Source organism: Pungitius pungitius, chromosome 6 (assembly GCF_949316345.1).
Source record: "Pungitius pungitius chromosome 6, fPunPun2.1, whole genome shotgun sequence".
NCBI lineage: Eukaryota > Metazoa > Chordata > Actinopteri > Perciformes > Gasterosteidae > Pungitius > Pungitius pungitius.
This window is the reverse complement of record NC_084905.1, coordinates 22,414,561-22,438,636: the sequence shown is the minus strand read 5'-3', so window position 1 is coordinate 22,438,636 and position 24,076 is coordinate 22,414,561. Positions and strand designations below refer to the sequence as shown.

At 48.7% G+C, this 24,076-nt stretch overlaps 4 protein-coding genes across 7 annotated transcripts; 1 reads left to right on the top strand and 3 right to left on the bottom strand.

The window, feature by feature from the left end:
• Positions 1–580: 580 nt before the first annotated feature.
• gpia (glucose-6-phosphate isomerase a) lies at positions 581–6,463 on the top strand. 3 transcript variants are annotated; one of them, XM_062562817.1, is made up of 19 exons: positions 581–851; positions 1,856–1,946; positions 2,924–2,992; positions 3,165–3,284; positions 3,354–3,437; positions 3,520–3,666; positions 4,116–4,187; positions 4,346–4,390; positions 4,474–4,527; positions 4,607–4,667; positions 4,773–4,816; positions 4,891–5,043; positions 5,159–5,288; positions 5,376–5,452; positions 5,531–5,659; positions 5,813–5,888; positions 6,036–6,102; positions 6,176–6,318; positions 6,442–6,463. In XM_062562817.1, the coding sequence occupies exons 1-18, from the start codon at positions 733–735 to the stop codon at positions 6,297–6,299; spliced, it is 1,662 nt and encodes a 553-aa protein (XP_062418801.1). In that variant the 5' UTR covers positions 581–732; the 3' UTR covers positions 6,300–6,318; positions 6,442–6,463. The 3 variants fall into 3 exon arrangements, with proteins under 3 accessions (XP_062418801.1, XP_062418800.1, XP_037307932.1); XM_062562816.1 differs by lacking the exon at positions 6,442–6,463 and adding an exon at positions 6,380–6,419; XM_037452035.2 differs by lacking the exon at positions 6,442–6,463 and having other exon boundaries at positions 6,176–6,416.
• Positions 6,464–7,031: 568 nt separating this feature from the next.
• On the bottom strand, positions 7,032–9,017 carry mphosph6 (M-phase phosphoprotein 6). The gene is made up of 5 exons (XM_037452041.2): positions 8,838–9,017; positions 8,324–8,436; positions 7,746–7,836; positions 7,334–7,440; positions 7,032–7,252 (listed from the first exon to the last, which is right to left on the bottom strand). Exons 1-5 carry the CDS (start codon positions 8,883–8,885, stop codon positions 7,144–7,146), a joined length of 468 nt encoding a protein of 155 aa, XP_037307938.2. The 5' UTR covers positions 8,886–9,017; the 3' UTR covers positions 7,032–7,143.
• A 553-nt stretch (positions 9,018–9,570) lies between these two features.
• On the bottom strand, positions 9,571–11,926 carry snx20 (sorting nexin 20). 2 transcript variants are annotated; one of them, XM_037452040.2, is made up of 4 exons: positions 11,834–11,926; positions 11,059–11,125; positions 10,610–10,752; positions 9,571–10,484 (listed from the first exon to the last, which is right to left on the bottom strand). In XM_037452040.2, exons 2-4 carry the CDS (start codon positions 11,111–11,113, stop codon positions 9,822–9,824), a joined length of 861 nt encoding a protein of 286 aa, XP_037307937.1. In that variant the 5' UTR covers positions 11,114–11,125; positions 11,834–11,926; the 3' UTR covers positions 9,571–9,821. The 2 variants fall into 2 exon arrangements, with proteins under 2 accessions (XP_037307937.1, XP_062419047.1); XM_062563063.1 differs by having other exon boundaries at positions 9,571–10,481.
• A 468-nt stretch (positions 11,927–12,394) lies between these two features.
• Positions 12,395–22,224, bottom strand: rbl2 (retinoblastoma-like 2 (p130)). Its single transcript, XM_037452031.2, has 20 exons — positions 21,897–22,224; positions 20,716–20,846; positions 20,215–20,415; positions 20,061–20,125; positions 19,813–19,941; positions 19,206–19,366; positions 18,124–18,188; positions 16,707–17,033; positions 16,513–16,625; positions 16,328–16,431; positions 16,004–16,141; positions 15,765–15,929; positions 15,370–15,682; positions 15,113–15,297; positions 14,765–14,941; positions 14,354–14,425; positions 14,199–14,268; positions 13,671–13,873; positions 13,201–13,374; positions 12,395–12,919 (listed from the first exon to the last, which is right to left on the bottom strand). The coding sequence occupies exons 1-20, from the start codon at positions 22,032–22,034 to the stop codon at positions 12,752–12,754; spliced, it is 3,099 nt and encodes a 1,032-aa protein (XP_037307928.1). The 5' UTR covers positions 22,035–22,224; the 3' UTR covers positions 12,395–12,751.
• Positions 22,225–24,076: the final 1,852 nt, after the last annotated feature.

Sequence of the window (24,076 nt, the reverse complement as noted above, 5' to 3'; positions counted from 1 at the left end):
AGACTGATCAATGATTGAACTGATTGTAATGAACTGTTGTAAAAGTGTATTATTTTGTTCTGTTTTACCGCCCTAACAGCTTTATGATGGGTCCTTGATCTAACACAGCACGTTGTGTGGACACTGGGCACTAATGTGCCTCCATACTTTATGCACCCTTATCTATCTGCATACCGGGTAACATGCTTGGGCTGTTTTAACGGCACTAATCTATCTGCATATAGGGTTACATGCTTGGGCTGTTTTACCGGCACTAATCTATCTGCATACAGGGTAACATGCTTGGTCTGTTTTATCGGCACTAACCTATCTGCATACAGGGTAACATGCTTGGTCTGTTTTACCGGCACTAATCTATCTGCATACCGGGTAACATGCTTGGTCTGTTTTACCGGCACTAATCTATCTGCATACAGGGTTACATGCTTGGGCTGTTTTACCGGCACTAATCTATCTGCATACAGGGTAACATGCTTGGGCTGTTTTACCGGCACTAATCTATCTGCATACAGGGTTACATGCTTGGGCTGTTTTACCGGCACTGATGTGGCTCCATAGGTATTCCGTGATAGTGGGAGGAGTTTAAACCTGTGGAGCAAAGCCTCATTGGTGAACACGGATGCCACCACTTCCTGCTGTCAGTGTCTTCATCGCCTCTTCCTCATCATCAGCACACGGAGTCCAGTCCGTCACTTCTAAGGTCCGCACTGTGTTAGAAGAACCAGGAGAACCATGGCGCTCACCAACGACCCCAACTACAAGAAGCTGGAGCAGTGGTACAAAGCTAACGGAGGCAGCCTCGTCATGAGGGACATGTTCCAGCGCGACCAGGACCGCTTCTCCACCTTCAGGTACGTCATGACACCTGGTGCAGGCGGAGGCTAGGTGGAGGTGGGCGTGGTGGCTCGAGCAGCACCGTTTGAAAACGCGTGCGTGTGTGGGTAAATGTGCGTGCGTGTTAATGCGTGAACACTCCTGCGCTGTTACAGCCACAAGGTCAGCGGTTCGTATCGGTACTGATCCGCGTTGGCTTCCGAAACGGAAGTGGGCCCACCTGTCCTGGGCCCAGCTGGTCCCACACGGCAGGTGAACCGTTCACGTGTCCGTCGTAACGCGTCTCGGGAGCGACAGGCCTCCTGGGACGGTGCTAAGGGGTGCTAATGTCACAGCGTCCATTACCGGACAGCTAGCATCTTCACAAGCGGAGGAATGTTTAATAAAAGCTCCGTGACGTCATGAGGACAATGTTCTACGGTGTGTTTTTAATGTTCTGATTAAATAAACGATGACACTTGTGGGACAAAAATATTTAAATCACAATAACACCATATATTATTTCTAGAGGTGACCTGTTGCAGAGTATCTGTCAATCACGACAGTCATTCTTTGCTAGCTAGCTAATGCTAAAGCTAAGTCATCAGTTGAAGTCACCGGTGTGTTGGCGTCATCCGATCCGCTCAGAGTGAGCGTTATGCGGGCAGAGGTGTGTCCGATAATGGAACCAAGAAGACGGAGGCGTTGATCCTGCTGCAAGTCTGCTTCACTGGGGAATAAATCTCATTACTCTTATAGATTTATTGTTATAAACAACGAAATGATCTCTACGGTGAGACCTGCTAAAGACATGGACTCATGAGCCTCGTGAGAAGATCTGCTGTGGTTCAAAGGATCACGCACGTATGGATGTGACCATTAGATCAAGCAGAGTCTCTGTTGAAGGGGGTGTGGGGCACGATGGGCCCGGTCCCCTCTGCTCGTCTTTAGTCTCCTCAGTGTCCCATGTCCTCCTCCTCCTCAGTGTGTGTGTGAGCAGCACCTCAGTCACAATGTTCACAATGAAACGTAACCCCAACAGCACCACCCTGCAGACGGAGGATGGAGAGATCCTGCTGGACTACTCCAAGAACCTCATCAACCAGGAAGTGATGACCATGCTGCTCGCCATGGTAACACGCATGCATGCACACAACTATAAATGTTAGAATAAGCAGAGCTTAATGTTGTAGATGATCCTTTATTCTACAACTTGAACATCAAAAAGCACAACTCTGCTGCCCAGTAACCCTGGAAGTCTCAAACGTGGACCACTTCAGATCCACATGAAACGTGGTCACACATCGGAGGCGAGTCTCCACCAGGAACCACCCCGATGGATTGTATGTACAAATACTCTGTCGTTTGGGGAGATGAATTATTTTGGGCCTCATGTTGAAGGCTAACGGCTGCCATCACACCAGGAACACGCAGCCTCTTCTTCCTCACAATAGATGGACATTGGAATCGTACTGTGAAAAAATAGATCCTCAATGAAACCAACAAGTAGGAAGTTCAGGTGGGCGCCGAGCGGATGGTTCTTATTGGCTCTCCTCCCTCCTTCGGCTTAAAGCCCAAATGTCCCCACACCACGAAAAATAACACTTAATTACATAGGTTCATGGATTCTGCCTAAGCCCCGCCTCCACCATCGACTAACACCATTTAATGTAAAATGAGGAATGATTATTTACTGGTCAATAAGTGAAGCGACTAGAAGCCACTCAGCAGAGTGTCTCCATCGCTGCTCACTGTGCAAGAATTAAGCAACAAGGATCCTGTCGTCCGTTATGTTCCAATCGGTTGTGAAAGCAAATGTTTCCCCAAACGGACCCAGTTTCCTTCATGGCTCCGTGCTTCTTACTGACCACACGCTGTAGGGTTTATTTCATGTTTAACATCAGGTTCCTTTAAGGTCAGCAGGAACAAAACCCTTTAACTTCCTGTTCGTGTGAGAACAATGAATCTTCTCAAAGAGGAATATTTCAACACAACAGGTGTATTGTGTAAAGGTGTCCTATCGCATGTCTTTGTCTTTGAGGGAATGTGGTCACACAGGAAGTGATGTCACATTCACGCTGCTGCAACAAAGTGTTGTAACTGTTCACAGGCCAAGTCGAGGGGAGTGGAGGAGGCCAGAGACCAGATGTTCTCTGGAGAGAAGATCAACTTCACCGAGGTCATTGAACTCAACACACAGAAATGCACACACACACACACACACACACACACACACACACCTGAACCCTGCTTTGTGATGAAGGGTTTCTTCTCATAAGACCACTGGTCTACTGGTGAGTAGCTAACAGTGCAAATAAGCTAAAGGAGCTTTCCGGCTGTGGTGCGTTCAGGGCCGCGCCGTGCTGCACGTGGCTCTGAGAAACCGCTCCAACACGCCCATCAAAGTGGACGGACAGGACGTGATGCCTGAGGTGAACCGCGTGCTGGACAAGATGAAGACCTTCTGCCACGTAGGTACCCTGGAGGGGGGGGGGGTGCAGGTGGAGACGTGGGGGTGGTGACCTGTGCTGTGTCCACAGAGGGTGCGTAGCGGGGAGTGGAAAGGCTTCAGTGGGAGAAGCATCACTGACGTGGTGAACATCGGCATCGGAGGATCTGACCTGGTGAGCTGTGTGTGTGTGTGTGTGTGTGGGGATGTGTGTGCGACAGACTGACTGATGTGTGTGTTGGTGGTGGTGCGTTCAGGGACCTCTGATGGTGACGGAGGCTCTGAAGCCGTACTCCTCAGGAGGACCGAAGGTTTGGTTCGTCTCAAACATCGACGGGACTCACTTGGCCAAAACTCTGGCTCCTCTGAACGCTGAGAGCACCTTGTTCATCATCGCCTCCAAGGTGAGCGCAGAAGAAATTCCTTTTGAAGTTTAGTCATGTGGGAGGGAAGAAGGGGGTCTGCTCAGAGGAGACCAGAATGGATCTTCTCTGTCTCGATGCAAAACGCTGTGTGGAGGAAACCCAACCCCACCCTGAGACCACCACCCCAACCGGGGACATGGTGGTGTAGCTTCATGCTTCTCTTCAGCAGCTACAGGAACTGGTCCAATGAGACAAAAAGACTTGATCCGTCTACTGGAATGTTCCTTATTGAACACTCTTCATATTTAAAGGGTGTTTTGCACCTTGTGGGGATCAAAGGGAGAGAAGTTTCACTCACTTTGAAACTGACCTACATGAGCAAACGTCCAGGGGGGGGGGGGATCAATACTTGGGCATTCTTCTCTTCATTAGGTGACTCTATGGAGGTTCATGTTCCCATCCCATCATGTGCTGTGTTCCTCTCCCAGACCTTCACCACTCAGGAGACCATCACCAACGCAGAGTCGGCCAGGGATTGGTTCCTCCAGACAGCCAATGACGTGAGTCCTTAGCTTCCTGGCAGCTGATTGGACGACACTCCTCTGATGGTTGGGGATGGCCGTAGAAGACGTAGAGATCTCATGGATGTTGGAGAACTCGTTGAAGTCCAAATGAATCTGTAGATCCCTGCTGTGATGAAACTGTTTGTCCTCCACAGAAATCTGCTGTGGCCAAACATTTTGTGGCTCTGTCGACCAATGCGGTGAGTCCTCTGTTGCCGTGACGACACCGTAGTGTACCATGTAGACCGGAAGCCTCTAAAGTGTTTGACTGGTTGGTCCTCAGGTCAAAGTGAAGGACTTCGGCATCGACCCGGCCAACATGTTTGAGTTCTGGGATGTAAGTTGGTCCCGTTCGGATGGTTTCATGTGAGATCGAGCTCTGATTGGTGGGGAATGATGTCATGTTTGCTCCTCAGTGGGTCGGAGGTCGTTACTCTCTGTGGTCGGCCATCGGTCTGTCCATCGCGCTGCACATTGGTACGTCTGCGACCTTTGACCTTTACTCAGCCTGATGAGAACCTCACACTGACAGTTATGGAATAAACCTGTTTGTCACAATGTGACCTTTGACCTCTGTTTCAGGGTTTGAGAACTTTGAGCAGCTTCTGTCTGGAGCTCACTGGATGGTAGGACCGTCTTTGTCTCTATTCATTGTGTCTCCACTGGTGTCCCAGTAACCAGACTGGTGTCTCCTGTGCAGGACAACCACTTCCGCAGCGTTCCTCTGGAGGAGAACGTCCCCGTCCTGCTGGCTGTCCTCGGGGTTTGGTACGTGAACTTCTTCCAGGCCGAGACTCAGGCCATGCTGCCCTACGACCAGTACATGCACCGCTTCGCTGCCTACTTCCAGCAGGTCAGTGGACGGAGACGCAACCAGCGTGGCATCACGCGGAGGCGTCCTGTCGGCTATTAGTGGGGACTGTCCCTCGATCAGGAGCGTTATTGATTATCGTGGTTGTGGTTGTCAGGGCGACATGGAGTCTAACGGTAAATCCATCACCAAAGATGGAGTCCGAGTCAACTATCACACCGGACCAATCGTTTGGGGAGAACCAGGGACCAATGGCCAGCACGCCTTCTACCAGCTGATCCACCAAGGTCCTTGTCCCCCCCCCCCCCCCCCCCCCCCGCGACACACCGGGCCCAACCTCTTGACCTTTGAACTGACTTACTCTTTATCTCCAGGTACTCGTATGATTCCAGCTGACTTCCTCATTCCTGCTCAGTCGCAGCATCCAATCAGAGACAACCTCCACCACAAGGTAACGCCCACTCTGCTTCAGACACCTCACCTGTAGTTTAAGCCTTTGACCTCACCTGCTGACCTGCTGCGTCCTCAGATCCTGGCGGCCAACTTCCTGGCTCAGACAGAAGCTCTGATGAAGGGGAAGACCTCCGAGGAGGCTCGAGCCGAGCTGGAGGCCGGCGGCCTGAAGGGAGACGCTCTGCTGCAGCTGCTGCCTCACAAGGTCACGTGACCACGTCTGTCTGTGCTCGTCAGTCACGTGACCACGTCTGTCTGTGCTCGTCAGTCACGTGACCACGTCTGCTTAGAATTGATTCTTTCGTCCACTGATTTCTAATTTGTCAACGCTGTTCAAACTGTCTGTTTTTATCTGAAGGTCTTTGAAGGGAACAAGCCGAGTAACTCCATCGTCTTCAAGAAGCTCAGCCCCTTCGTGCTGGGAGCTCTGGTTGGTGAGTACTGGGAGTACTGGGAGCAGCTGGTCAACTCAACATATTTAAACATAACCTGCTCTTCCAGAGTGAACCAGTTAAATATTTGATTCCAGTTTCTTTAACAAACTGTTATAAAACATAATGATCCTGGGATTTCTCTTCCAGCGATGTACGAGCACAAGATCTTTGTCCAGGGCGTCATGTGGGGGGTCAACAGCTACGACCAGTGGGGGTGAGCGCACGCACACACACACACACACACACACACACACAGTGTGGCTCAATCTAAGCTCCGCCTCCCTCAGCGTGGAGCTCGGGAAGCAGCTGGCGAAGAAGATCGAGCCGGAGCTGCAGGACGGCTGTGAGGTCTCGTCCCACGACGCGTCCACCACCGGCCTCATCCGCTTCCTGAAGAAGAACTTCGCCTGACCCCCACACCCCCTCCTAGGCCTCTTGTCTCCCCCACACCCCCCTCGTAGGCCTCTTGTCTCCCCCGCACCCCCTCCTAGTCCTCTTGTCTCCCCCGCACCCCCCTCGTAGGCCTCTTGTCTCCCCCACACCCCCCTCCTAGTCCTCTTGTCTCCCCCGCACCCCCCTCCTAGGCCTCTTGTCTCCCCCGCACCCCCCTCGTAGGCCTCTTGTCTCCCCCACACCCCCCTCGTAGGCCTCTTGTCTCCCCCGCACCCCCCTCGTAGGCCTCTTGTCTCCCCCGCACCCCCCTCGTAGGCCTCTTGTCTCCCCCGCACCCCCCTCGTAGGCCTCCATTACAGCCTCCAACAGGGGGAGTGCTGCCTTTCAGAATAAAAGTCCATTTGTCTCTGAAGCCTGGTGTCTGGGTGTGATTGCATGTAATCAATGGTTATCAACCACCTGTCATCTTCCAAAGGGTCGATGTCTAGAAGCTGAGACTTAAGGCCCCCGTAGAGAATCATGCTAAGAGAAGTTTAAACCAGGTATTTATTCACTTGCATACAGTGTGTGGATCAGCTACGTCCTCCAGGAGGACCTCGCCCCTCCCACAGGGGACAGCCGTCTCTTGTCCTCTGGCGGTTCATTGTCCTGCAGGTGAGGTGCTGTAGTGTCTGACCTTTATATTTTGGGTCTTATGCCACATCGCTCTTCTTACTGTTTGAACATTCTAATTAATATTGGATGCATAAACATGGCGCCACGTGTTTAATTACATATTAAAAAAACAGATGTATAACATCCAACTGGCATGCTGACCTCTGACCCCCAGCAGCGTGGGTAACAATCGAAATCCAAAGCGCCGTCAGTCGTGAGGCTTCATGAAGACCCTCTTGGTGCTGGTCTGGTCTTCTTGGGCTCTCTGTCGCTTCGTACTGAACTTCTTCTTCATGCTGCTCACCAGACTCTCGTACCTGAAGAAACGTGATGATCAGTGTCGCTGAGACACATCCAACATGACGTCTAGTTCTATCAATAAGAGGAACGTGAGGAACCTGAGCGCCATCTCCTCGTCTGTGACGTCCGCTGGCATCCGGCTCGTCTCCTCCTCCTCCTCCTCCGCCTCCTCTTCCTCTTGTGGATTCATTGACAGCATCAGTCTCTGAGCGACGTTTTCAGGAGGAGGGGATATGTTGAGGTAAACACAGGTATCAGTTACCATGACAACGTCAACAAATACTATGGTCCATCTTTCTACTCTTCCAGGTGGACGAGGTCATTTCAATGGTAGATGAATAAATATCTATTTTAACTTGCATGCTGCAATGACTTGTGGGTAATTTACTCGGGTTCATGAAGGGCTCAAAGTGTCTGACCATGAGTCAGGGTGCTTCCTGAGGTCAAAGGTCAGACGACTTCTCATCCGTTAACTAAAGGACAAACTCCACCATCACATGTTCAACAAACCTCTACTTCTGGATTAAACCCTTTGAAGGAGATGCGACCAAACTTGAGTCCTTCACAGGGAACAAAACTCTTTTCCTCGATGATGAAGTTCCTGAGGAGCAGAAGATGTTTTTATAATGACATCCAGCGTTCTGATTGGTTGAGAGAGTTCAGTACCTGTTCACATTGACCTCAAAATAACCGTCAACATTAGATTTTGCACAAACATTAGTTGTCAGTTCAGCTTTAAGCTCGGTGGCGATCGCTGAAATGATCTTTGAGGGCAATGCGAGCATTCGTAATCCATTTAGGACACATTTAGACAAAGAGGACACTTCATGAGCGATGTGAATGAATGACATGGTGTGAGATCTAGCAAGAAGACCTGAGATGTTCTCACACACAAACTAATGTGGACCTCCTCCCCACGTGATGCTGTGAAAATGGACTTTGTTCCTTGTTCTTCGGAGTTTGTTCCTTATGATTGAAATGCTCTTATTGGAAGTCGCTTTGGACAAAAGCCTCCGCTAAATGCCACGTGATGTAACATTACAACGCGTGTCAGTGGAGGGATGCATTATGGGAAGTGGGTGACGTACTCTTTGGCTTTGAGCTCCGGCAGGTCGAGGTACCAATGCTCATCACTGATGATCCTCTTCTCATCTTCCTCCAGCTGCTTCTTCATCTCATCGTCCAGACCCCTTTGCATGAACTGGGACAGGAGACAGACAGGCAAGAGAGACAAGGGAGGGACAGAGAGACAAGGGAGGGACAGACAGACAGGAGACAGAGACATGATCGGATCATTTTAAGATCAAAAGATGCATCTGCTGACGTCACTCAGCTAGCTAACACACAGCTGACAACGTGAGACAAGCTATTAGCCATCTTTGCTACATCTAGAAAACCTTTAGTGGATCAATACATAGCCGAATTGATAACTGGTTTGACATGTACCAACGCATGTAGAAACCACACCTTTAACCACATGTAAGACTTTAGCAAACGGCAGGTAATCAATAACCGTGAGATTAGTGGACGGCGTTCTGCGCTGCTAGCTAACGCTAGCTAAAACACGGCTAGTAGCTTGTCCCGTGCGTTAGCTTCTCTTACCTTCATGCGTAAAAGGTTCTTGGAGAGTTTCACGTTGTCCTCAGTCATCTTTAATCAGCAGAGAACACGGAAGGAGCTAAACTACGGGAGCTCTTAAAGTCAGAGAGGAGCAGTCCACCAGTCGTTAGCTAGCAATGCGGCTAATATTCTTCTTCTTCTTTTTCTGGTTTAGTGGCAGTCGGCATCCGTCTAATTGGTGCATTACCGCCACCTTCTGCACGGAGTGTGGATCAGACTACACACTTCTCCTTATTAAAATAAAAAAGAATACATATTTATATATATATATATATATATATATAAATTAAATAAATTAATAACTCAACTATTCCTATTGACACATGCATACATGTACCACAATCACCTGCTTTTCCATCCTATCTGATGAAATACCTATTTTAACTGCCTTGCAGCACTCTTCTGTCCACCATGGTGCAGCTTTCAGATCCATCCTGTTTTTACTCCTTCTGCTTGTTTATGTCCGTCTTCATCATCATTTAAAGTGGTCCCAGTTATCTTTTGGAAGATCCTCCCATCACACATGACTTTGGCACTAATGTCTATTGGTGATTCAGTTTATCCCTGTAGATTAAGCCCCGCCCCCAGCTCACCATGCTTCTCGCTTTGGTCCTTGTATCCAAGTCCAACCCTTGGATGGATCATTATAACCCCCCCCCCCCCCCCCCACGTCTACCACTATAGTACCACTGGCCCCCTTCTCCAGTATCTCCAGTATGAGTTTTTACAAGTAGGAAAGGTTTTATTTTTTTTCCCCAATATTTCCAATTTCCATGCCAGTGGGACCAGTTAGACCAGTATGGACAGTGCTGAGTACGTGTAGTATGTGCACATGTACATGAGCAGACACACACATCTACTTCTTACACTATTTAAACATTTTAATATCTTAATTCCTCCAATAGAATCAAAGTGTGAAGATATTTAGTGTGAGTTTAAAGTACGTTGAAGGCCGAGTGCAGAGACTCAGGTGAACTCGTGGACCACTAACTCCTTCAGGGAGGTCACCTCCCCCCTCTCCCTCAGCAGGGTCAGCTCCTCCTGCAGCTGCGCCACGGGGCGACCCAGCTCGTAGCCCGAGTCCACCAGCAGCTGCAGCAGGGAGGCCCGGTAGCGGTCCAGTCCGTAGCGCCTGGTGGGGGGCAGCGCCCGCTGCGCCGCAGCGAAGGCCCTCTCCGGCTCCTTCAGGTCACGGTAGCAGACCGCCAGGGCGGAGAGGGTCGGCACCGTCAGGGTGGGGTTCTGCCAGGGCAGCAGCTTCTCCTCAATCTCCAGGACGTCCTGCAGCAGCTGCACGGCGAGAAGGAAGCGGCCGGCTCTCAGCAGGCCGTGGGCCCGTCTCTGCTCCGGCTGGGTGAGGAACCGGTGGAAGTGAGGCGAGCGGCGCACGCAGCGCGCGGCGTAGAGGGCTGCCAGGTAGTCCTGGAGGGCCAGGCGGCGCCCCCCGATGGCCTCGGGGCAGAAGTTCCCGCTCAGCAGCTTTCGGGGCAGGACCACGTCCTCCAGCTCCTCCTGGAACTCCTCCAGCAGGTCGCGGTGGAGGCGCAGGAAGTCGCTGTAGCGACGCTCCACGGACACCCGGCGCGAATCGAAGCTCCCGGAGCGCATCACCACCACCTCGTACACCTGCTGACAAGGACACCTGTAGCCCTCTGTCCTTATGCTAAGCTAAGCTATCTGTTAGGGTAGCTTGATTGGTACAGGTACGTTCACCTGGTGCTAAGGTGTGAACAGGTCTACTGTGGGAGTCTCACCACGTATTTGGACAGAACTTCTTCAATGATCCGAGTTGACGGGATTTCAAACACAAGCTTGACAAGTTGATTGTTCTTCTTCACAGCTTTCAGGTTCTGCTGCAGCTCCTTAGTGGTCAGACTTGAACAACTGGGAGGTCCATCTGCACACACACACACACACACACACGCACATGCACACGCACACACACGCACACACACACCCTGTATTCAGTGATCAGTGTATCCAGCTCAACTAAACTAACCCCAGTATTGATACTACACATGAGCTGAAAAGACATGAGAGTGGAAAATATTGAATTATGTGTAGAAAACTGTAGAAGAAGAAGAGGGGGAAGGAAGAGAAAGAAGAAGATGAAGCAGAATACTGAGAAGAGGGAGATGAAAGAGAAGGAGAATAGCAAATAGGGGAAAAGGAGGTGGAGAAAAAGACCAGTAAAAATCAGAACCTGGAGGCTTCTGGTTCTTCTCAGTCTGGTCTTCAGGTTCTGCCATCACAAACATCTGATCCACAACCTGCAAGGCATGGAGAAGCCTTTCTTCAAAAAAGCCAAACTACAAAGTGCTACCTAGTCCTGGTCTAAGAGGTGCTGAGCACTGGCTGAGACCTCCAGAATGACCTCCAGCAGGTCACTGGTAGGAACATCTCTGCCCAAACAAGCAGACACTGGCTTCATGAGGGCGACCTGTAGTGTGGCCTCTGCTCACTGCCCAGTTGGCACTAAGTGACGCGCTTGCAGCCTGTAAGTCGTTAGATGTGGGAGGACATCCCACAAGACGCCGTACATGTGTGTATATGTATATATGTAAATATATATATATATATATATATATATATATATATATATATATATATATGTATATATATATATATATGTATATATGTAAATATATATATATATATATATATATGTATATATATATATATATATATGTATATATATATATATATATATATATATATATATATATATATATATATATATATGTAAATATATACATATATATATGTATATATATACATATACACATGTGTATATAAAGGCTTTCTGCCTGATTGTCCTGACTGCGCAGCTCATTCAGGAGGAGCCATAACATCAATGAAGTTAGTACAAACTGGAAGTATGAAGTAAAAAGTACCTTAACTATGTACTGTAATACTTTGTGAATGTATTCAGATTGTTTTGGGATTATAACCCAAAATCAGAAAGTAAAACATCTTACCGTCACTGAAGTTCAGATATATGCTGAAAGAAGAAGTAACAAATAGTTTGTGTGTATCTCTGCAAACAGGAAGTGTCTCTCTAGTTAAACCCTAACCCTAAAAGGAAGTGAAACTGAAAACAAAATGAATGAACCAAAAGCTACAGAACAACAATCTGTCATCTAGCTCCTCCTCTGTGACGGAGGGGACGAGGTGATGGAGGTTCATGGAGGTTCATAGAAGTTGATGGAGGTTGATGGAGGTTGATGGAGGTTCATTGATAAACAAAATAATGAATTCTCCATGAAAAGAATGAAATCAGAAAACACACTTTAAATCATTTTATTACCTCAGACATCAACATCTTATGAAGGTAAAGTTAGTAAAATAAAGGCACTTAAATTCACAATATATTTTCTCTATTTGTACAAATATTTACAGCACATTTACCTCATAATATAAAATATAAACATAATCAAACACGAACACAGAAAACATGCTGATTAAAAATAAATACGTTTAAAATCGGTTTAAAATCGATTGATTCTGAAAAGTATAGTTTGAATATCGTTGGTTTTATGATTATTAGATTTTTTTTCCTTTGTTGTTTTTATTTAAAAGTTGAATAATCACAGCTGACAGAGTGCCAGCCAATCACAGACGAGAGCGAATGATGTCATCAGGCCCGACCTGCCAGAAGGTTAGGAGTGTGTCTGTGTGTGTGTGCGGTCAGTGGGAGGAGCCTCGGTCAGTGGGAGGAGCCTCGGTCAGTGGGAGGAGCCTCAGTCAGTGGGAGGAGCCTCGGTCAGTGGGAGGAGCCTCAGTCAGTGGGAGGAGCCTCGGTCAGTGGGAGGAGCCTCAGTCAGTGGGAGGAGCCTCGGTCAGTGGGAGGAGCCTCGGTCAGTGGGAGGAGCCTCAGTCAGTGGGAGGAGCCTCGGTCAGTGGGAGGAGCCTCGGTCAGTGGCCACTGCCTGTAGGCGGCGCAGCAGGGCCGACTGGTTCTCCTGACAGACCCTCTTGGGGGACGTCTGCTCCTCCAGAGGTCGACTCCTCTTCCTGGTCGGAGTCTCTCCGGTCCGGATCATACTGTTGATCTCCTGCAGACGCTGGGGGTCAAAGGTCACAGCTTACATCACCTTCACCTGGAATCCCTTTACAGTAAATATCTCTGTGATCAGCTTCCTGTCATCCAGTTTGTGCTGAGATGTACAGTAGTGTGTGTGTGTGTGTGTGGGGGGGGGTGAGATGTACAGTAGTGTGTGTGTGTGTGTGTGTGTGGGGGGGGGGGGTGAGATGTACAGTAGTGTGTGTGTGGGGGTGGGGGGGGGGGTGAGATGTACAGTAGTGTGTGTGTGTGTGTGTGTGTGTGGGGGGGGGGGGGTCTCACGTTGGTGGGGCTGCTAGAGATGTAGTAGGAGATCTTGTCCCGTGGGCTCGATGCGCTGGGGGCGGGGCTTATCTTGTGAGGAGAGATGTAGATGGAGTGTTTGCTGGAGAGGAGCATCCGCCGGGGGGAGCCGGTCCTCAGGGAGGGGTACGGACACAGGGGGGGGGTTTCCAGCTGTTAAGACAGACAGGCAGAGAGACCCAGTTTTAGCTATTGTACTTCTGACCCCTCTGACCCTGGACTGTTTGTGCCCCTCCTATCCGGCAGGGGGCTGAGGTCCATCAGGACTAAGACCTCCCGCATCAACAACACCTTCTGCAAAATGCACTTATTGTTAGTCGCCACCGGTCGCTGGTTAGAGACCCGAAGACCAGGAACATTCCAATCTAACCCACCCACACTTGAACCACCACAGCCACACTGAGCACAACCAGAGAGAGAAGAAGAAGAAGAAGAAGAAGGAGACAAACCGCGGCTGATGGAGAGCCGGCTGAGTATCTCAGAGCAAAGGCCCTCATCTGTTTGATGTAGACGTGGTTGTAGAAGTGGATCAGGTCTCCCCGCTCCTCCTCCCCGGCGTCCACGGGGGAGGAGGCGGGAGGCGAGGAGGTGCTCGGAGTGGAGGGAGCACTTCTGGGCTGCGAGGGGTCCACGTGGCTGGACATGTCTCCGGCTGGGAGGAGACGAAGAAGAAGGAACCCTCAACTCCTCGGTCATGATTCATAACTCCAGGTGAGCCTACCTGACAGCAGTGTGTGTGTGTGTGTGTGTGTGTGTGTGTGTGTGTGTTAGCTGCACAGCTAACACACACACACACACACACACTAAATATCTATCAGAGTTGTTTAAGTATCCGAAGAAAAAAACACATTAAGAAAAGGACAAAAAGAGACAAACTGTCAACAACTAAATTGAATCTTATGAAACTATATATTTTGTACTCTTACTCAACACAAAATCATGAAAATAACAACTTCAAGCCAGCAGCTGTTTCTTACCTGGATCCTGCAGGATTCCAGGTGAGTTGAGTTTGTTGTTCCTCCCAGAGATCAACACACTCCTGTACACCTGGAACCACAAGACACAGGTTCACTTCCTGTGTCCCATGCTGTGCTTCTTATTTACTTCCATTAGTGTGTGTTTACTTCCTTACGTTGCTGTTGGCCTGATGCTGCGTTCTGTAACACTTCATTATGTTCTGGAAGGATTTGTCTTCTTTGGTCACCTGAAAGAAACCAGTCGGCTTATTTTAGATCGACACACACACAGTACACAGTGTGTACTACACACAGTACACACACACAGTACACAGTGTGTGTGTGTACTACACACAGTACACACACACAGTACACAGTGTGTACTACACACAGTACACAGTGTGTGTAGTACACAGTGTGTACTCCACACAGTACACAGTGTGTGTGTGTACTACACACAGTACACACACACAGTACACAGTGTGTGTAGTACACAGTGTGTACTCCACACAGTACACAGTGTGTGTGTGTACTACACACAGTACACACACACAGTACACAGTGTGTACTCCACACAGTACACACACCTTGGCCATGACGTACACAGCACACATGAGCAGCTGGTCCAGGTGGCGGTCCTTCATCAGGTTGCTGCAGTGAACCACAGAATGTTCGAAACACGTCCAGATCTTCGTCCTCAGAGCTGAAGAGATGTCCAGTTTGGAACAAAGGTCTCTGAGACGCACGCTGGCCAGGTGGTACACCTGAGGAGGAGGTGATCCACAGAAGACCTATTTAGACAGCTGGTATGTTCAGTTTAATCTGGACCTTCCTGTGAGGAACTCACTGCTAATACAAACGCATTATTTCCTACTGAAGGTTCACCAAAAACACGTTTGTGACGGTTGTTCTGATCTAAAAGGAGAGCGCGGCACCTTCCTGAAGAACAGCGACACCGAGCCTTTCCTCAGCGAGCCTCCAGCCGCCGGTTTGGCCGGTTTGGCGCCGGACGCTTGGAGGGCGAGGGCGCCGCTGAGGGTCTGCAGCGTAGCTCCGCCTCCTCCGGTCACGCTCACGTGGACGGGGAAGAAGGTGATGCCCCCGGTCTCGTTGGCTATCCCTGCGCAGGTCCCCAGTCACATGTCGGTTACTGGTCTTCATCGTTGTGTGTGTGAGCGGGTCGGTACCTCACCTTGCACTGGGATGGTGACCGTCTGCCCGTTGTTGGCTGTGACCGTGGCGGTCGCCATGGAGACCACCGTCTGCCCGGCCGCAATTGTGGCGACCAGGCCGGCCTTGGTCATGCCGGTGGCGGCGCGAGGCTCTCCGTCCGCCGGGTCCACGAACAGACGGCGGCGGAACGGGCCGGTGGGGGGGGAGCTGTACCGGTCCAACAAGGTGGGGGGGGAGGGGGACACGGCTGAAGATTCTGGTCCCAGGTTGATGGGAGTCTGGGGAACACCGCTGCTCTCATCGCTCTGCTCCAGATACTGAGGAGGCATCACCTGAACCACAGCCAGATCCAAAGGGACCACATCAAGACCAGGGCAGTTACAACAGGACCTGAGAGGGTTGTGGGTCACAGACCTGCTTGCAGGCGGGGACCTGGTCTTTGGCCCCATGTAGGATCTCCCACAGCGGGGAGTCGCCAGCCCAGGCCAGGCTCTCCAGGACCTGCTCCTCCACCTGGTTCAGGTGCTTCACCACCTCCCGATAGAGACCCTGCTCTGACCGCACCAGCACCTCGATCACCTGCACAGGTATGTAGCTGTGAGCTTCTCAGGTCCACAGGTACGTGGATGAAGAGGTGATCAGTACCTTGATACCTTGTAGAAGTGATACGCTGGGAGCTGGAATATGGAGATCAGTTTGGTGAAATCTCCTGGAGGTCTGTTAGAGAAGAAGACGATCTCCAGACAGCAGACCAGTAAAGAGCGATGGAAGACGTCTTGCTCCAGGATACACTGACACACACACACACACACACACACACACACACACACACACACACACACATTACTTCCTGTGCTTTGTGTCTGGTGTCTTTGAAGCAGAGCGATTGACTTGCCTGCCAGTAAAACACTGACCATGAAGGTAAACATCTAAACTCTTTAGGACCCTTTAGGACATTCACACATCAGAACACTCACAGACAGGTCTGCGTCTCCCAGGATCGTCTTCTCCCGCTCGATGATGGACTCCAGCATCCGGTAGTAGAGTGCGTGGGCCAGGTGGAAGTACTTCACCGCCGTGTCTACAGGGGTTCAGAGAGGAGTTAGTCCAGCATGTCAAGCTCCTGGGAGGCCTCTCGGGCCTGACTTCTTCTGATTATCACCTCTCCCCATCGAGTGACCCTCCGCCCCGCCGGCCTCGTAATGACGACACAGAAGCTCAAACATGTCCTTCAGGCGCTTGCTGATGACATCACTGGGGTCTCTGGCACAGCTCCTGCATGAAGACCATTGGTTGTAAACATCATCATGTGGAAACAATCTGACTTTCTTGCAGCAGCAGTTTTAAGGAACACACCTGAGAGTCGTGGCCAGCTTGGCGCTCGGCCCTCGTCTGGCCCCTGACAGCAGAGTGTGGAGACGGCCGACGCTCCTCATGGCGGACGAGACAGGAGACGGCCTCGTATTCTCCGGGACGAACCCCCTCCCGGTCAGAGGGGTGGAGACCTTCAGGGCAGAGGCGGTGTGGAGACTGTAGGCGGCCTGGTCGTGGTTCTCCAAACCACCACACAGGCTGGGTCCTGGGGTACCGATGTCCTCACTCGCCCCCTCCCCGGTGAAGATCCTCTCATCCAGACCCCCGGTGGCCAGAACGTGTTCCTCATAGACCCGAGTGAGAGACAGACTAGAGCAGAGGAGGGTAGAATGGAGTAGAGTAGGGTGGGGTGTAGCTGATCATAATACGCATGGACTAAATCCAGCGTTCTGATTGGTTGAGAGTGAGTCACGGGGTGCATTATTCAGTGATAATGTACAGTACATGTTCACATTGACCCATTGTTCCATATCACTGCGCACACAGTAACATCACAAATGATGCTTTTGAGGCAACGTGAACTTTCACAAGCGGACATTAAGGTGACGTCATGATGTGAATGAATGAGATGGTGAGGGACACGATGCTGTTTACAATTTGTCTCTAAACTGATGACATGAGATACACAACGTTTGGTGGCTTCAACTATTTTGTGATGAAAGCAGATATTTACTTATTATATATATATTATATAATATTATTTACTTATAATATAATGTCGCTGGTAACGTGTTATAAAAGCATGAAGGTACTTGAGGCAGGACTTTATCTTCAGTAATGTAACTGTTTGAGATGTTGTTAAGCAACCCTTGATCTTGATAATCAAAAGCTCTTCTTAGTGCTCATTTAGGGGTCACTGTCTTGTCCTGGTTGAGGGGTGAAAGGTCAGGGGGCAAAGCACAAAGTGCCAACCAGGCAGACACAGATCTGATAAGGACGAGAGTTGGAGACACAGCAAGCACCATCCAACCCTCACGCTTTGTTCCTCCTGTCACATTAATGTCAGGAGACACACGTTGCGTGTGATTGGATCGTGTGTTGTGGGGGGGGGACCTGCTCCTCCTCAACGCCAGTTCAGGGCCAATAGGAATCTTTCCTTGTATATCTAACAAGAATTATAAAACACGATGTTCTTCCTGATGTTAGTCAGTTGTTCTTCTGGCCTGTGGGCCGACAGAACTGCTCCTGCTGTTATTTGACCTTTGACCTGACAAATAAATCTACCAGAACCACAGAAGTCGTTTGGCTGAATTCTTCCAGACATTTTGAACACGTTTGTTCGATGAATTCGTTCCTTCTCTCTTTCAAACTGTTACATTATTGAAGTACCTTGTTGCTTAAGTAAGGTCCATCTGATCCACATTGTCCGGCTGACCCTAAGATCAATAAGAACACTCACAAACTGTCTCCGAAGTTCATCGGATCCAGAAAGCCAGTCAGAGCGTCTTCTTTTCCTCTGACGATCTGTAGAGAGACGGGTTCATAATGAGTCTGTAGCAGAGGCAGCTTGAACGGTGGAGGAAACAAGAAAAGAAATCTTTGTTTATATTAAAAATACATTTGACATATAGTCAATTTATGAAACATGGATTATATCCCCGTTAATATTTGTAATTTAAGATATCTGCGCAAAATACATGCTTTTCCTGCACGTCCTCTCTGCACGTCTCAGCTGGGCTCGGGCCGGGTCCCAAAGAGGCGGGTCTAAGAAGCTGTAAGCCAATCACTGATGGAGGTAATGAGTTCATCGTTCATCGTTCAACAGAACAAGAGCGACCAGCGGCAGCGTCCTTCCAAAAAGACCCGACCCAAACTCGCTCCGAGAGAAGAACTTTGGTGGAGAAACTAGAGGTAAAACAGCTGGACCCAGATGAGCCTGAACTCAGAACCAGACCACGGACCGCCGTGAGAGGGAAGCCGCACGTACAACGCTTCTGTAGAGACTTCTACCCCCGGGAGGTTTAGCTAGCTAGTTAGCTACATGCTAACGCCGTATATAACCGTGTTAAAGTTGCGACCCAGCTGCGACGCACACAGGACGGAGGTGAGGACACACAACCAGGACGGAGGTGAGGACACACAACCAGGACGGAGGTGAGGACACACAACCAGGACATGTGTGTTTTATGGGGCTTTTGAGTCTTTCCTCAACACACTGATCAGGTGTTTCCCCAACAAACTAGAGGACCTTTAAGGTGAGTCCATGGCCTGTCTCACCCTCTGGATGAGGACCTTTAAGGTGAGTCCATGGCCTGTCTCACCCTCTGGATGAGGACCTTTAAGGTGAGTCCATGGCCTGTCTCACCCTCTGGATGAGGACCTTTAAGGTGAGTCTATAGCCTGTCTCACCCTCTGGATGAGGACCTTTAAGGTGAGTCCATGGCCTGTCTCACCCTCTGGATGAGGACCTTTAAGGTGAGTCCATGGCCTGTCTCACCCTCTGGATGAGGACCTTTAAGGTGAGTCTATAGCCTGTCTCACCCTCTTGTGAAAGAGCTTCTTGATGAAGGGCTTCCAGAAGTGCTCTTTGACCCCTTTGGCTTCCAGCACCAGACCGTCGTGCAGCTCACACAGCTGCTCTATGAAGCAGTACGGCCCCGAGGACGGCTTGAAGTCTTTAGTGCTGAAGTCCTCTGGTAGACCTGGAGGAAGACATACACAGTCACTGTTAACTACGACTGAAAGGTAAAGAGAGATAAATGCGGGTGGAACGTTATAAGTTCTTTCATTATCTGGGTTCAGTATTAAAGTTCATTGCTCCGTCTGCTGTAGTGCAACCTGACTGTGGAGGAGAACCTTACTCAAACACCACTACTGTGCCTTTAACTTCTCCAGTGTGATCCAGTGCTTCAAACCAGAGTTTAGTGGAGGGAGGTTGTTTCCTGAGTGGAGACAGCCATTTCCTCTCAGCACAATAACCACCATGCCAGGAGAGGCAGGTGGAGCAGAGGAAACGCCAGGTGTCAACAGGAAGACAGGTGCACTCGTGTCGTTTGATAAGCAGGCTTCCTCCAAAGCGGTGGGGCTTTAAAGCGCATGTGGGTTTGGTATCCGATGTGCTTCAGTGTAAAGAGGGTGAAGGTCCAACCTCTGAAGTCGGGGTTGAGCAGGTCCTTCCTGGCGTTGCACAGCAGAGCGTTGGTGAAGACCAGGTCCAGGGCACACAGCAGCAGGTGATAGGAGTTCACCAGGTCATCGCTAATCATCGGGAAGTTCCCTGGAAAGACAGATGAACTCCAGCGGATCAGGGTAGTCAGACATGAAACTCTTCCCTTCCCTTGAGCAAGGCACCTGTTTGCTCCTCTGATTTTCTATTTACAAACAGATTACTGATACCTTTAGCGTGGACGAACAGAACCCAGCAGAAGTTGAAGACCTCGGTCACAGAGCAGGGATGACGTCTGGAGACAGAGGACCGGAGGAGACTAGTTACCTTTATTAAACAATAATATTCAAAAATAACTGAACCTCGGGAGGGGTCAAAGGTCACCTCTGTTTGCGGCTGCGGTGAACTCGGGGTGGATCCTCCGACGGGGCCCTGAAGATGGTTTTGAAGATAGGGACGTACTTCTTGAAGATGACGGCCGACACAGTGAAGTTCCTCTCCAGCTTGTCGGTGCTCTGACGGAAGTCCTGAGGCAGGTCGGCCATGTCCTGCCATTTCTTCATCTTATTGAAGAACACCATGAGGCTGTGAGGAGACACACACCTCAACTTTTACATCACGTCATTTAGCTGACGCTTTTATCCAAAGCGACTTACAATAAGTGCATTTCAACCAACTTCATTAATGAACCCCATGAGGACACACCCCTCTACCTTCTTATGCCCTGTAACTTACATTTATTCCTACAATGAGGGATTTCTACTTTAACTGAAGTAGAAGATCAATCAGAGTAGCTGTTCCACCACTGTGTATAAAACGGAGGGCCACATGGACCCGGTCACCGAACGGACCTTCAGGTGAGAACACAGGTACCAGTGGGCCTACCTCATCTCTGAGCAGTGCAGGATCCTGGTCAGGGACACGTAGTTCCCCTCGGCAGTTCCTTTACCCACGGTCGGCACTGAAGACCTGCAGGCCACGTACAGAGAGCAGGCCAACCAGTGGAGGTCACTGCCCTGGACGCAGGACATGAAAGAACATCAAATAAGCACAAAGGGACCATAGTATTAGTCATTCTTTCTTTAGTCGACTAATAGTATTAGTCATTCTTTCTTTAGTCAACTAATAGTATTAGTCATTCTTTCTTTAGTCGACTAATAGTATTAGTCATTCTTTCTTTAGTCGACTAATAGTATTAGTCATTCTTTCTTTAGTCGACTAATAGTATTAGTCAGCCTGCTGGTGTCAGCTTGAATGAGCTGTGTAGGAATCATACTTCTGTAAAGTAATCATTGTTATTATCATTATTATGATTATGATTTATTATTATAACCATGTGAATTATTGACTGTCTGATACAGACACACACACACACACACATACATACACATACAGATACACACATACAGACACACACACACACACACACACACACACACACACACACACACATACAGATACACACATACAGACACACACATACAGACACACACACACACACACACACACACACACACATACAGATACACACATACAGACACACACATACAGACACACACACACACACACACATACACACACATACAGATACACACATACAGACACACACACACACACACACACACACACACACACACACACACACACACACACATACAGATACACACATACAGACACACACATACAGACACACACACACGCACACATACAGATACACACATACAGACACACACATACACACACACACACACACACACACACACACACACATACAGATACACACATACAGACACACACATACAGACACACACACACACACACACATACACACACACACAGAGAGACAGGCAGCTACAGAGACGTTAGTATGGTTAGCAGCAGTAAATGAAGCTAACGTTAGCTAACGGCTGCTAGTTAGCAGTAAGGATCCGGTTATAAAGAAGCATAAACACCGGTGTCATGTTTCCTATGACAGACAGACAGACAGGCAGACAGACAGACAGACGGGCAGACAGACAGACAGACAGACAGACAGACAGACAGACAGACAGGCAGACAGGTCTCACCTCTAACGTAAAGTTCCTGCTCGTGGTCTCGTAGCTCTTCCAGGCATCGTCTCTCGCCTCTTCGTCCATATTTAAAGCTCGACACAAGTCCTCAAATCCGCTTCTAGCTTTCCGCACGCACTCGTCCTCGTCGCCCATTTTAGGTGTTTTTACAACAAATAAAATGGTTAAAATGTTGGTTTGGACGAATCAAATCCGGCGTTCATGCATTAACCGTATACCTCTGTGAAAGCGTCATTACCGGTTATTACCGAGTCGTAGCTCCGTACTTTGCGGCCATTTAAAGGTCCTTTCACTGACAGCTAGTCACCGCGGCGTCATACGTCACTTTGTGCGTAACTACGTAGAGAATAGCGGCTCTCGCCCACTCGTTACGTAAAGGAGAAGGTTGGGTTTAACCTGTCAATCAAAATACTACTACTTCCGGATGATTTAGTCAGTTGTTTCCTCACGGTCCTCAGGGCAGTTTGTCAGGAATCTGTCTGGAAAACATTAACTATGTTAAATAGAAGTGTTTCGAACGTTAAACTATAGCTTTATGAACATCTTTATATTTTAACTGACTTTGGCTTTGAGAATAAAACCAATTTCAGTCTGAAATGTGTTTCAAGGACAAAAACTCTCAATAAATTCCAGGTCTGGTGTTCATGCACGTCATCTCGTCGGTCTACCTGTGTGAGGTATTATTATATTAATCTACCTGTGTGAGGTATTATTATATTAATCTACCTGTGTGAGGTATTATTATATTAATCTACCTGTGTGAGGTATTATTATATTAATCTACCTGTGTGAGGTATTATTATATTAATCTACCTGTGTGAGGTATTATTATATTAATCTACCTGTGTGAGGTATTATTATATTAATCTACCTGTGTGAGGTATTATTATATTAATCTACCTGTGTGAGGTATTAAGTCATTAGTCTACCTGTGTGAGGTATTATTATATTAATCTACCTGTGTGAGGTATTATTATATTAATCTACCTGTGTGAGGTATTAAGTCATTAGTCTACCTGTGTGAGGTATTATTATATTAATCTACCTGTGTGAGGTATTATTATATTAATCTACATGTGTGAGGTATTATTATATTAATCTACCTGTGTGAGGTATTATTATATAAATCTACCTGTGTGAGGTATTATTATATAAATCTACCTGTGTGAGGTATTAAGTCATTAGTCTACCTGTGGTAGGGCAAGATTTATTTTTTCTTACCCCAAAACTTTCCACAATCCATTTGAGTTGGCAGCTATCTCCAGGTGATATTAAGTGGGGATGTTGGCCTTATGAATAGCTGAAATAAACCTTTAGTGAGAGGAAGTTTGTTTTGTTATTGTGTTGATATGATTCATGGGAGGGGTCCTAGTACCTAGTACTAACACATACTATACACCCTACACCCAACATTGCAGAACTATTCCATTATAGTAACTAGACCTACAGCAGAAAAGTCCACCACAAGCCAGGAGGGGGCAGCGGTGGGTAGTGGTGCACCTGAGGAGCACGACTCCACTATTATCAGCATTCAGCAATCAGGAAACATTTATTGCCATCATATGTCAGACCTACAAGTACAATAAGATAAAAATATAATAAAATGTAATGAAATAGATGGTTAGTATTCTAAAGCCGGGGTTTAGGGGTCGCAGATTTGGTTGAGCACTGCGAGCGTGTTCTCACCAGGGGGCCGTTGACTGAGCTCTTTGTTTAACGGTGCGTTCCCTGAAGCCTTGCTGCTCTCGGACCATCAGTCTGAGATTGAGGAGCAACTGCGTTGAAGTGTACAATCACCCGCCCTGTCCACAAAAGACTTTGTCTCAAGTGGAGGCTGGATATGTTGGAAAAGGAGAAGCTGGGGCGTGACGGCCAGCTATGTAGGCCTTACCTGCTGGGCCTAGACTTCATGTGTGCAAGCCGGCTTGTCTTGGAGCTGAAGGACAGTGTCTGCTTTCTCTACATAGATGATATCATCGTCTTTTCATAAACTCAAGAGAAAAGGCCCATCTAACCCTGAATGTGAAATAATGCCATCTTCCTGAGACTCAACTCACCTTCCTAGGCCATGTAGTGTCTCCTAAAGGAGCAGAAGTGGATCCAGCCTACGTAGAATACACAGACTTTAAAAGTGATAATCAAAAGCTCTTCTTAGTGCTCATTTAGGGGTCACTGTC

What these genes read in the sequence shown, in the direction of transcription:
- snx20 (XM_037452040.2), bottom strand. Translation starts at nt 11,113, where the DNA reads ATGTTTGTGATGGCAGAACCTGAAGACCAGACTGAGAAGAACCAGAAG. An exon ending in GAAGAACCAGAAGCCTCCAG is followed by an intron (nt 10,753 to 11,058) that starts GTTCTGATTTTT and finishes GTGTGTGTGCAG; the next exon opens with ATGGACCTCCCAGTTGTTCA. An exon ending in AAGTTCTGTCCAAATACGTG is followed by an intron (nt 10,485 to 10,609) that starts GTGAGACTCCCA and finishes TGTCCTTGTCAG; the next exon opens with CAGGTGTACGAGGTGGTGGT.
- rbl2 (XM_037452031.2), bottom strand. Translation starts at nt 22,034, where the DNA reads ATGGGCGACGAGGACGAGTGCGTGCGGAAAGCTAGAAGCGGATTTGAG. An exon ending in GCAGGAACTTTACGTTAGAG is followed by an intron (nt 20,847 to 21,896) that starts GTGAGACCTGTC and finishes TCCTGCGTCCAG; the next exon opens with GGCAGTGACCTCCACTGGTT. An exon ending in TGTCGCTGTTCTTCAGGAAG is followed by an intron (nt 14,942 to 15,112) that starts GTGCCGCGCTCT and finishes CCTCCTCCTCAG; the next exon opens with GTGTACCACCTGGCCAGCGT.
- gpia (XM_062562817.1), top strand. Translation starts at nt 733, where the DNA reads ATGGCGCTCACCAACGACCCCAACTACAAGAAGCTGGAGCAGTGGTAC. An exon ending in GCATCGGAGGATCTGACCTG is followed by an intron (nt 3,438 to 3,519) that starts GTGAGCTGTGTG and finishes TGGTGCGTTCAG; the next exon opens with GGACCTCTGATGGTGACGGA. An exon ending in CGTGCTGGGAGCTCTGGTTG is followed by an intron (nt 5,889 to 6,035) that starts GTGAGTACTGGG and finishes TTTCTCTTCCAG; the next exon opens with CGATGTACGAGCACAAGATC.
- mphosph6 (XM_037452041.2), bottom strand. Translation starts at nt 8,885, where the DNA reads ATGACTGAGGACAACGTGAAACTCTCCAAGAACCTTTTACGCATGAAG. An exon ending in AGAACCTTTTACGCATGAAG is followed by an intron (nt 8,437 to 8,837) that starts GTAAGAGAAGCT and finishes CTCCTGTCCCAG; the next exon opens with TTCATGCAAAGGGGTCTGGA. An exon ending in CCGGAGCTCAAAGCCAAAGA is followed by an intron (nt 7,837 to 8,323) that starts GTACGTCACCCA and finishes TCTGCTCCTCAG; the next exon opens with GAACTTCATCATCGAGGAAA.